This window comes from Pleurodeles waltl, chromosome 5 (genome assembly GCF_031143425.1).
Source record: "Pleurodeles waltl isolate 20211129_DDA chromosome 5, aPleWal1.hap1.20221129, whole genome shotgun sequence".
Taxonomy (NCBI): domain Eukaryota; kingdom Metazoa; phylum Chordata; class Amphibia; order Caudata; family Salamandridae; genus Pleurodeles; species Pleurodeles waltl.
In genome coordinates this window covers 96,576,491-96,589,207 of record NC_090444.1, presented here as the reverse complement: position 1 = coordinate 96,589,207, position 12,717 = coordinate 96,576,491, and the positions used below count along the sequence as shown (strand labels likewise).

The following is a 12,717-nucleotide window of genomic DNA, read 5'->3' as shown; positions in this document are numbered from 1 at the left end:
CATGGGTCAAACAGCGCTCCTAGTCTTTAAGGGCTAAAGTGACATCCCAAAATTCATTAAACAAACAGCACTTCTACATTTTAGCAGCCCAACAGCACGTCTAAGCATGCTGTGCAGCTAGCACTTCTTTCAAACAGCACTTTTAGATGTCTTTGCCACTTCTAAAATGCATGGCCCAAACAGAATGTCTCCATACAGTTCATAAGCCAAAAAAGCACTTCTGCACTTAATGAGTCAAATGATACCCCTCCACACCATGCACCAAATGACACTTGTACAGTACATAGGGCTAACAACACTTATCAACACCAATGGGCAACACACGTTTCTATACTTCACTGGTCAAACTGTACTTCTACATATGCTTCCAGGATTAACGGCACTTATGCACAGGTGCAAACGGCACTTCCAGTGGCCAAAAGGACCATTTTTACTTGAATGGATCACAAAGCACAATTATATTTCATGGCACAAACTACACTTCTACGAAGCATTAGATAACCGCACCTTGTGCTGCTTTGACTAACTAGAACTTCTGTACTTTATAGACCAGGCAGATGTAGCACCTATGTGGTTTTCTGTTTTGTAGCTCCCTGAGAGAATGTAATGCAATGATATGAGTTCTGAAAAGCTCTGGTGTAGTTGTTGCACATGGCAAACACATTTAATACCTGTGAAAGTAAGAACATAAAATTAAGATATCTTGACCACGAAATCCATGTTTAGGACAGTAAAACAACTCCAATCAGTAGCACGTTGTTCTAGTTTGTTTATTGTGAAATGGCAAGTTGCTTTTAATTTGAAAACAGCAATAGAAAAATGTGAAGATTTTTAGCTTCCTCCATGTATGAAAGGCACCATGTTCTTAGTCCCAGGCTTACATTTACTATATCAGTGCATTTTGAGAATTGTAGTCTTCATTTTGTCAATTAACCAATTAATTTATCAACAATGATTTATAAAAAGAATGTCCAACAATGGATAAACAATCTTTGGTGTAGAAATAAAGGTAGTGGATTTCAGTGCTGCAGATTTATTATCACAGGGAAGAAGCAAAAGACGCAATCGACATGCATAGAGCTTTAAATTGTTAGGGACAGGTCATCATGCCAAAGAGGGCAGGAACTGGATGCGCCTGAAGTATTTCATTGAGGTGTAGAAGTGATTTACCTAGAGAGAGGTTAAGGATCAGTTATGCGTTGGCAGCAAAGAGGCTACCTATTGAGTGAATATAAAAGTTGCATGAAACTTGCATCCATACATGCTTCTTTTCTCCATCCTGTCATGTTCATTAACACTGCTTCTCTGTGTGTGCCTGCTTCTGTGTTGTCTGAACCTATCTGTGTTTTGTGGGTTTTTTGTTTGGCTTCCATCCCACCTCAGGGCAGTAAGAAAATGCCATATATATGTGATATGTTTCTCGATATGTGTCTGTTGGCTAGTCCATGTGCGTGGGTTGCTGTAGGTGTGCTGGTCTGTGTGTACGGATGTCTGTAGGTATATTACTGTCTGCATATTTGCCTATATATGCCATCATTGTCAATGTGGACATTATAATAAAGGGGTAGCATGGCCAATTTATAGACCAGATGGCTTAAAAATAAAATGAGAAAGGAAGATTCTCTTAGAAGGATAAAACAGACACACTGGGCTTCCACTTGATTTACCACTGTCCTGACTGAATTAGCACTCAAATATAATTTCTTTACATTAAAAGATGCTTTCTGTTTCCAAACAAACGGAGTGACTATGGGCTGTTCATTTGCACATAAATTGGCCACTCTATACATGGCTGAATATGAGGAACAATGGATTTACCAAGATAACCCTTACATATTACCATGGTATGATCAATGATATTTTCTGCATTTGGAGCAGAACACAAGACATGTTGCACAATTTCGTCAAATGGCTAAAACATTGTTACCCGGATAGAACATTTGCAATGCATGAAGACTCATGCAGAATCATGTCCTGGACATCTGGATCAAAGTCGAACAATTTGAACTCGACTAGCTTGCAATCAAAGACCACTAACAAAAACAGCTTACTTCATTACACAAATTCCCATTCAAGGAATCGTTGGAGAAATATCGCCTTTGGACAATTCCTTCATATCATGTGGGATTGGTCCACCAAAGAAGACCACTTGACCAACTGTACTATTCTCATCCACAATCCTAAATGGGAAGGGTATCCAAAAACCACTAAAAATGTAACAAAGAACATACCTTGTACCAAGGCATCCAGTACTAAAGAGAAAAATGAATGCCACCCCCCATAGTTTGTGCTTATACATTCACATCTAACACTATCTCAAGAAGATTTTTTGTTAACTCTTTTTATTGATTTTAACAATAGAGTTATTAAAATACACATAAACATTTAATTGCACCAGAGCTGATTTTCAGACGACGTTTCCCATTTTCAATAAATATATTATGAATTTATGTAATATATTCAGTCAATATCTGTCAATCGTCTTCAGCCTCCCCATAATTTACCACATGTTTTGGGACTCTGCCTGCTCTGGTAGATCACTCTTGCAGATTCCATAGACTCTTGCACCACATGTTCAATGACGGAACCATTTGACCGTCCCAGGAATGGCCTAAATCCCACTTTGCAATTAGATATACCAATTTAAGGGAGCATCAATGTTGCTGCCCTCCAGAAATGCTGCAATTTAGGGCAGAGTCATATCTTGTGGTAATCTAGGAGACTAGAGTAAAAATGGCATATACTGGATGCTCATGATGGTCCATTAGAAAACCTTCTCTCTGTTAAAGAAAAACAGAAGCATTTGGGATCAACTAGGAAGAGCAATAAGGACAACCATAAATATACTTCTTCCATCTGGAACCAAAAGAGCACATCTGAACATCACAGATGTGGAAATTGCTCCTGCCACAATCAAACCATCACAGTTGAAGAATTTACATATAAAAAGACATCGAAGTCCCATGAATTACATCACCAGAAATGTCGCCTAGGGCCATATTTGCAGTTGTCAAAAACTAAACATGGGAAAAACGACTCCGAAAAAAAAAAAAAAAGAACTGGGCCCTAAGAATAAAGAATCATATGCAAGGTTCAAACTGCTCCTTTTTTAACCATTTTCTTCTCGAAAAACACCCAGATGATTAATTAAAATGGACAATCCTAGTGGCAGTAAAACAAGACCAAAGAGAAAGAAGTGTGGGAAACAGAGGTCTACAGAACGACTATGAAAATATTTTATGATTCAGGACAGCAGTCACAGAATTGAACGAAGCAGTGGATGTCCAGGATGTGCTACGTAATTTCACAATTAAGATCAGTATTGGCTAGAATGTGAGCTCTATTCCTACTACTTTCAGTGCACTGACGCGCTTCATTCTCAGAAATATAAAAAATACCTTGGCTACTAGACAAACTTACAAATTCACCTCTGTCCATTTCTAAACTGGTACATCCCCAGGTCAAGCTTCATCATATGATAAGCAGCTGCAAGTGTCATAATATGAACTGATGATTTCAAGAATAATAACATATCTTTTGAATTTATTAGTTCCGATAACAGTTCTAAAAACCTGGATAGATATGTTTAAGGAAATCAACACTAATAGGAACATGTTAGATATAAACAAGTTACCATGATAATGTTCATGCAGTCACCCTGCACATCCTCATAACATGAAAGAGAACATAGCCTGTTGAAAAATCAATGAACTTTGAGATGCCATCAAGTAACCAACCCGTAAGAGCGACCGAATAGCCTTCAGCTTAAGGAATCCGTTGCAAGCATGACCATTGTACACTGGCCATGAGCGAAAACCAGGTATCTCATTTTTGTTTTCAAATGAAGAATGCCTCTCTTCTTCATAAAGCACTTGGGTCTCCATACAAAATACAACGGATAAATTACGAGGTCCAGCCACTGAGACCACAATCCATTAGTGATTTGAGGGAGGCCAGAGACACCATGTCACCATGTCAGAAGAGCCTTTCCTCTTTACAGTTGCTTGGATGCACAACCTTAACCATTCACTTGTGAGTATCCACTCACAATGAAAAACTAAGGTATGCTACACATAACCACACTAGGATGTTTGACTCTCTCACACTCACCCTCACTTAATCAAATTTTTATTTTATAATTTGCGTTTCCAGATGAAGACATCATCTTCCTCTAGAGAGCTGCGCTCCCAACAAGATCACGCTACACAATAATACAGTGCTGAAACACGTCAAAACTCCAAGTGGGAAATCTCACAGTTAAGGAACATTAGACATGTCCGAATAGGGCGAGGGCTATTACAAATAAGAAAAAACAGCCCTACCCGATCTTCTGCTCCATCCCCTCAGTTTCTGGAAACGCAGAGAGGACAACAAAAACATAAGGAACTTGTTTCCCTTCCTATATAAGGAAAAATGGACTGACGGCTAAAACCTGTAAATACAGGGAGCACAGTTCGTGTATTGTTGCTCTTGTAATTTACTAACCTTGTTTTTTTCACCATATAAATAACATGTTTTCACTAGTGCTACCCAGAATGGTAATCATCACACCTTGCACTATCTCCTATCTTCTAACATATGACAAATTAATTGTTAAAATGAATAGTTCCATAAAAAGTCCATTTATTTCATGCAAACAACCCAGGTCTTTTTCCTTGACGTATCAGGTCTAAGTCATAAATAAGACCTACTAGGATGCATTAATCTACCCGCACACAACTGATTGGTTCATGGTTGGTTTACGATGTAGGCCATAAATAGAACCTCCCTTATATTTTTAGTTTGGATCAATGCCCATCTGGGTGTGGATGTTGTGTGTCTATCTGCATGCGCTACAAAAACATTGAAACTATTGGCTTTGTCAGTGCTTGTTTTTAAGTGAGTCTCTTGTTTACTGTGCAGCTGCTATGAACGTGACTCTAGGGCTCAGATCAGGGTGACCCTGCTTGAGTGGCTATGCTCCCAGGTGAAGTACCCTAACTGAGATTCACATAGGCGATGAGCCTAGGTGGACAGATTGCAAAGGCTTCTATGATTTTGTTTTAGGGTAGTTTCATAATCCTGTGTATGTTCCCATTATTTACTGATTTTTACAGTACAATGTTGGCCTTTGTGTAACCTCTGATGCGCATTCACAGGGCGCTGGGGGCAAACATTTATTTCTGGAAAGGATGTCGGCTTGCATTGAGGACATATTCAATTTCCAATTCTTTGAGCCACTGTGAGATATGCTGTAAAAGAACCGTGTATATTTATCTATATGTCATGTTCTGCAGTATTTTTTGTAGGTGTTGCTAGTAGAAACTTTAGCTGTATGCCAATGCATAGACAGAGAAAGGCTTTGGGTCAGCCCTCTTCTGTCATTCCAGCTTATCACCTATTAGGCAATAGTCCTGTGACCTTATACCTAAGGAAGGGTGAATTATTTTTGCCACCCTGTGTTTTGATAACTTAAAAATGAAGTGGGTTATTTCTCTCATGGCAGTGTTGTCTCTCTGTGTATAAAGTACATACAGAGTGAGAAAACAAGTTTACTTAACACAGGTGTTTATGATTACTACTTTACTTTGCATTTGACTTGAACAAATCACATTTAAGTGTTTTTGCAATAAATACTAAAATGCTGTAGGCTAACAATCACTGATCTAATCTTTGTTACACACCTGCTGATACTAACAGTACTAATAACTAACATGTTCCTTTCCATCCGCTCCTCTCCCACCCCCAACCTTCTCCTCTCCCTTACCCGTTTGTTCTTGTCATGCTGCCTCGGACAGTCGGCCGGATACCTCCTTCATCTGGTTCCTCAACCCGCTTAAGTCCATCAAGTACCTCATCTGTACCCGCTACAGATGGCTCATCATTAAGATTGTGCTGGCGTTGCTCCTCTTGGCCATGGTGGCCCTCTTCCTCTACAGTATGCCGGGTTACATGGTCAAAAAGCTGCTGGGTGCATGAAAGAGGGAAACGCGAGCGCAACAGACTCATCCGTGGCCTCGGCCCACACCACTAAACCTTCCATTCCAGCCTGCGAAGCTCTCCTACGGGTGTTATGAACATTTGCTTCTGTTTGTTTGAATTTCTTGTGGGTTTCTTTTCATGACCTGGAGGGAGCTGTGACAGGGTGGGGAAGGGGCAGGGACGCCATTTTTTAAAAAGAAGATTGAACAGCGTTCAAGGGTTGAAAAATTGATCTTGCAGCAAAGGTTACCAGGCAAACTATCTGTCACCCATTGGTCTACTTATGCTGTAATATCTGTGTCCGTCTGTCCCATTATAATTGCATTCCATTCTGAGCGTTGGTGTGCATCTCACACAGAGCGTACCGAGGACCGTGAGAGTGCTGGTACTCGGCCAAACAAAGATGTACTCACAATAGCATGGACAAAAATATCATTGGCTAAAAAATTTTAAAAAAACAGGTACAAAAATACATCCTTATGGACTAAACTGGAAATCCATGAATCTCTGCCAACGGGATGCAGGGTGTGTAAATTAGTGTACTGCACTAACTGCTTGTGCATAGATTCCCCAAGATACAAAACCCCTCTACGTCATACAGACTCAGCAGCACCAGGCACTAATGTTGAGTCTTGTTTTGTAGAAATATCTACTTCCACATAGATGAAGATGAGAGGCTCCTGTCTCAATGTCACAGAGTTTATATCTATTTTCATGACTGTCCATGGTCTTTCACTTGAGCAAAGGAAAGGCTAACTTTTATAGTGCCTATAATTGTGAATTGCTGAAAAGCTGAAGAGATCATCTTCAAATAGATTGTCACATCAGCAAACATCCAAAAAGCGTGTCTCTGACAGAGTTGGAATTTGTCGTGGCAATCTGTACTTCATTCTTTATTGAAATTCTGATCTTTTACATTTTACACACCAATGAGCAGAACCTAAGAAATCAAATTATTTTTAAAATGTATTTATTGAGTGATTTTATAAAGCACAAAGCTCTCTCAAAGCTCTCTCATAAGGAACAATGCACTGTGCACCACATGAAAAACAACAAATTATAAACTACATTTTAAAAACAATAAACAAATTATTTGACTGGATTAGGCTTGGGTCCCAAATAGAGGCCAGAAAAGATACACAGATGAGCTAGTTCAGAAATGTGGAGCATAACTGGAAAAGACTTGCTGCTGAGCTCTTTACGTTCAATAAGTCATTAAGCAAACCATTAATTCAATTCTTGTGCTCAAGAGAGAAGTTGATCACATTTGAGATAAACAGGTTTGTGTAGGAGCAGAGATGTGAAAGTGGCAATAACCACCTTTAAATGAATGCAAGCTTCTAGTGGAATATGGTGCAGAGACTGCTGTACTGGAGAAATACAGTCAAATGGTCCGACTCCTGATACCCAGACGCGCTGCAACATTAAGACATGATTCAAAAGGGGAACGCGCATAAGAAGCATTGATCTCCATCGTTATACAACATAATCAAGATGTGTTCTTGGCTGAAACATAGTTATAGGAATGTGCTTTTTATTTGTATAAAAGAACTAAAGTTGGTTATGCACACTTGGGCTTTCTTAGTGAATTGAGAACATTTTGCTAATTGACCAGCAACAAGGGTAATGTATACCTAACCATCACACAAGAAAACCATAGTAATCAATCTCCCACAGAAAAATCAACCTCTTGTTTTCAGAAGATTACACTTAAAGAAATGCATTTATAAACAGCATGCTACTAATTATGAGTAACTCTTCAGGTGAAGGGCATCCAAAATTGAAGACATGTGGGTGTTATCAGAGTGCTAACGAACAGAGATGCAAGGGTGTGCAAACAGATCCCCGCATCTCCATGTAGAGCATGAAACGTGTGAGTAATGGTAGGTCTCTGGAGCGATCTACAGCCGACGTAAAACAAACACAGATGGATGAGAGACAGAACTGGAAGGAAGATCTGGTGATGCAGAGATCCTGTGCTGATGGAAGGATGTACAAAAATAGCCTCAGAACATTAGCGTTGTACAAAGACTCAAATGAATCTTTGTCCATGAACACAATTTAAAGAAAATGAGCACTCACACAAAAGCAGGTGAAGAGACCATTTGTTCTGCACAAATGTAATTCGAGGTTTGATGAAAATGGCGGGCAGTGTCCCTTTAGTTAGGGTTCCTTTCCTCATCAGCTGGTGGAGAAAGGCTCTGTTATGTTGGATAATTGCATAGTTCTTTGTTTTAGGTTTAGTAATGGAAAGGTGGTGTGGGAGTGGCCCCATCACTAAGCACAATAACGCAGCTGAGAGAATGCAGGCAGTGCCACCTTCATTGTTTTGGGATGGTGATGTCTGCACCAAGACCAGTTACCTCTGCCACCCCTTTGTTATAGAAATGTTGCTTCCTACTTCCTATATAGACACATTCCCTATAACTGTACAGGAGGCCCTCCAAATACTAGTACTGATCCAGCAGCTAACACATTTCTTGTTGGTCGTCAATACAATCTAAAGAATATGACTAAGTAAAATTAGATAGGTGAATATCTTGATAAGGATAAAGCTAAACATACACAGATATATGCAGCAGACATATATGTATATGTCCGAAATCAGGCAGAGGACTAGCAGAGCTGATGCACAGAGTCCTATGAACAATATACAGCCGCATTTCCACCATATGTGTGGGAGACCCACATCAGATTTTCAGAATAATCACTGATTTTGTAAAGTAGTTTCACTTGTATTTATGGAATGTACATTTAAATTACCTGTATAATTTGAAATTTCAGCAAGGGTCCACCCTTACAGGATGCACGCTAGACACCCCTGGGTATGTGATAATAATGCAACATAGTGTCTTCCAAGGTAACTTTCGATAGACCGACTTGAGATAAATAACCTTAGAATTGAGGTTTTTCTCACAGATGCACATGTATGAATACAAATAATGCGTATTTGATACAATACAATGTGTATCATACATCTGACCAACCCTGTTACTGTCTTTGAACAAGTAGATATCAATATTGTATGAACTAGCGAGCAGTTCCTAAATGTAACCAGTGAAACGCATAAGCAGTAAGCATTCGAATTAAGGTTCAAGAGTACAGCACACCATTAACAATTTGATAATAATTTGTTGTTTCATCCAGCTATAGAGAGCACAGATCAAACTTCCACCATGGTACATTCGTAAGTGCCTAGATTTTGACAATTGTATAACCCACACTTTTAGCCAACTAGGCAAATGATGGAGCTAATGGACATATATAATGCAATGTATTCTTTCACCAAAAGGAAGGAAACCACTTTACATATATCTGCTTAAAGAGACAGAATAGACGTAGTTTTGTATCTACATTCCTTCTATGTTCCAGAATCTGAATAATTTTATAGTGGTCTTCTACACAAACGTAAAATATATTTTCTAAGCCCAAATATGGTCAGAAAAGGCCATTCATCAGTCTTCCTTGACATTCTAGCTACAATTCATATGCCTCTAAAGCTAGAAACACTACAAACGTACCTAACATGCCCCAAAAAACAAGAGAAGATGCTGGCGAGGCTGAATCTTTAGATTGGCACATTTCACCAGAACTTGGAGGTGTATCAAATGGTACATCATACACTCTGTGGCCTCACTTTCGTATTACACAAATTCACATCAGAGGGTCTGATTCACAAAGGTATATTTACACTTTTGTATAAGTTTACTCTTCTTCGGTATTCACAAATTATGATTTAATAGTAACTTTACGACTGCTATCCAATCTCCAATCAGGACGGAGAACTTCACACATAAAATATAGGCCTGTTCTATCTTTTTATGTGCAGAGTCCAACTGTGGAGTCTCCACAGCCATAAAGTTACTTATACATGTAGTTTGTGAATTGTGAATAAAAGTTAACTTACACAAAAGTGTAAATTTACCTTTGTCAGTCAGGCTCATAGAGTCTTTAACCCTAATGAAATTAGAGCAGATAAATATTGAAACAAATCCTACTGCATGTTTAAACATAATAGAGAACTTAAACATTTTAAAATTCTGATCAGGCGGTGGCTGTTCTAAGACACCATAGGTTGCAAAGCAAACAACATGATTACAAAAGCGATCACTAAATGCCCTCCATGTGTGTTACTATAAGTGCACCCATGCTATCCTGTTCTCCTCGCCAGCCAGCAGAAATACCATTGATTTTATCCTCAACAATAGTTGACATTACAGTGAAAAGTGAAATGAAACAGGCCATAATTATGATTTACCATCAAAAGATTGATGAGCTATAAACACCCAGCTGAACAAACATTTCAGCAGAACGTGTATAAGAGCTTTTTGGTAGCATAATTCTGTCTGACACATCCCTTTGCGCAAAATCTGTATAAAAACTAGTGATCTTGTTAATCGAAGGTTTAATTAATAAACCTATCACTTTTCATTCACTTTAGAGCTTGCATACAAGGCTGTGGTTGTCCATACCAGAGCAGGCATTTCCCACTTTGATAACTTGTTTGTGACACTGGAAAGAAATGATTAGACTTTGATATCTAATTTAAGTACACCAGGTTCTGCAGTGTGCGCCTCACACATCCATTCACACATTCAAACTCGTCATTTGCTGCACATTCCTCTCATCCATGACAGCAATCTTATCAAATATCTTGGTCAGGCCTTCAGATATCTAGTCAGTGACTGAAATCTTGCTTTCATCACTAGATATCACAGACGTCTGCCTTGTTACAACACATAGAGAACACTTAGGGAATAATTACATTTTACTCCAAGCTTCAAAAGGAATCTTTACCCAGTATCATCTAATTGAAGTCCACATCCATGGTACTTTATTCAGGTCATTTTCTACAGCACCAGGGTGCCACCAGCAAGCAGATCCTACCTGCTCCTAGAAGCATCATATAGGCACATGTGCAATGAGAGTTGGAAGCTGAGTATTACTACAGTGGGACCACAGAGTACCTTGCACCAGCCTTGAGCTCATTACACAATCAAGGGCAGTACACCTGCCTCTAGAGGGTGCTCATCCCATCCTCTTCTACAGTCCAGTCACTGGAAAAAGCCTGGCACCCACTGATGAACAGTGCTCCTTCTCCAAGAGAGCACATATGAAATGGAGATTCTATTCAAGGATTTCTACAATGAAAGAGAACGCACCAGGCAACAACAATGTAACCCAAGTCTGTAGAGAGCTCATCAATCATGCTAATGTCTTGCCAGAAATCCAGGTACTAGAGTGTTTCATGCAATAACATGTCATTGAACCTTTCCATCACTAGGTTTTTGGAGCATGCACATGGTAGTGTTTGAAATTGATGGATGTACAAAGTGGGTCATTAAGATGTACTGTAATGTGTTAATCTCCCTGAGGAACCTAAACAGTTGCGAACAATGTGATAGCACTTCATTTCCATGGGTACGTAGAGGCAGATTTTGTTTAACCAACACCCACTAAGCTTTATGGAAATGCATACCATGAGGTATGGCATAATGTTTGCGTTTGGCGTGCAGCGTCCCTAGCACGTAGCAAAGTTTGATTTGTTTATGTACAATGTTTATTTATTTTGTTTTATTAATTTATATATGTCAGTTTCTTGCTCTGGTTTCGTTGTCATTGGAAGTAATAGATTTCTTACATTTGCACTAATTTTAAACTGTAGACTATGTAAAAGAACCTGTATTTGTAAGTTTTATCATGTGGGCAATAATTTACCTTCTTATCTTTATGTTTTTTTCCTTTGTTTTTTTTCTCTGTTTGTTTATGATTCTGCTGGGTTTCTTTGACTGTAACAATAAACCAAAATGATCCCACCAAGTCGTCCCAGTACCAGTCTCTCGTGGATGCTGAACCCTCTGCGCATCATTGGCATTCTGATATGGAGACACTACCGGTGGCATTTCTTCTGGCTGCTGCTGGCCTGCGTTATATTGGTTTTTGTCACTTTGATCATCTACACTCTACCGGGGGTCCTCAATGAAAAGATGCTAAACACTGGTCGTTAGACAGAGGCACTTAAGAGACTGTCAATGTGTGCTTGTTGTATGCATGCAAATGTCTTCCAATGGAGAGATCATCATAAGCATACAGCAAATTCAGATAAAGATGAATGCTCAATGAAGGTGACTATGAAGGACACAACATTTTACATTCTTCCAAATAAACTCTGAAATTACTTTTGAAACAGTAATTTACAGCCTTTTACATATTGCTAACATTTCCTAGCTTCCAACAAGACTTTATTAGGGTCCTGATACAGCAAAAGTTAAATCGGCACACCTGTTTCCTCGACTGTAAACAAGAGGAGACGCAGGCCTTCCTTATGGAACGTGCCATCCACTCTGCTGTTGGGAACACTGTAGAGCAATGTGATGATGCCAAAACTATAACAAACTGCATGCCCAATTTAGGTAAGCCAGGACCCCAATATTTTCAGTGGTGACATTTAAGACACATGTAAAACATGGAGAAAACTCCTAGCATGACATTTCTACTCTAAATGTACATCAACAAAGGGTACATTCCCAGTATCCATATTATGTGACAATGATTCCACAATGCTGAACTGGCATGGTGGAATTGCCATCATGCTGTTTGTGTCCCTGGTGACAGGTTTGATCCTACTTACTGCAAAAAGCTACTTTTCTGGGGCTAGTATCTTGAAATGGCAGAACTTTCACCTCTTGTGGCGATGAATGGGCATTCCAGCTGTCTAGGAATAAATCAAGCCCCAAGACTGCAGTTAGGTTTATA

General features: G+C 39.2%; 1 protein-coding gene across 11 annotated transcripts in view; it reads left to right on the top strand.

Annotated features, from left to right (window-relative positions):
• The window catches only part of OTOF (otoferlin), an 875,032-nt gene extending 862,940 nt beyond the window's left edge, over positions 1 to 12,092 (top strand). For 7 of the 11 annotated variants that reach the window (XM_069233688.1, XM_069233687.1, XM_069233686.1 and 4 more), the window contains one exon: positions 5,778 to 11,776. Coding sequence is in view for 7 of the 11 variants with exons in the window: in XM_069233687.1 (XP_069089788.1) it covers positions 5,778 to 5,958 (181 nt within the window). In the remaining 4 variants the exon portion in view is untranslated. The other 4 variants (XM_069233684.1, XM_069233683.1, XM_069233685.1 and 1 more) reach the window with 2 other exon arrangements.
• Positions 12,093 to 12,717: the final 625 nt, after the last annotated feature.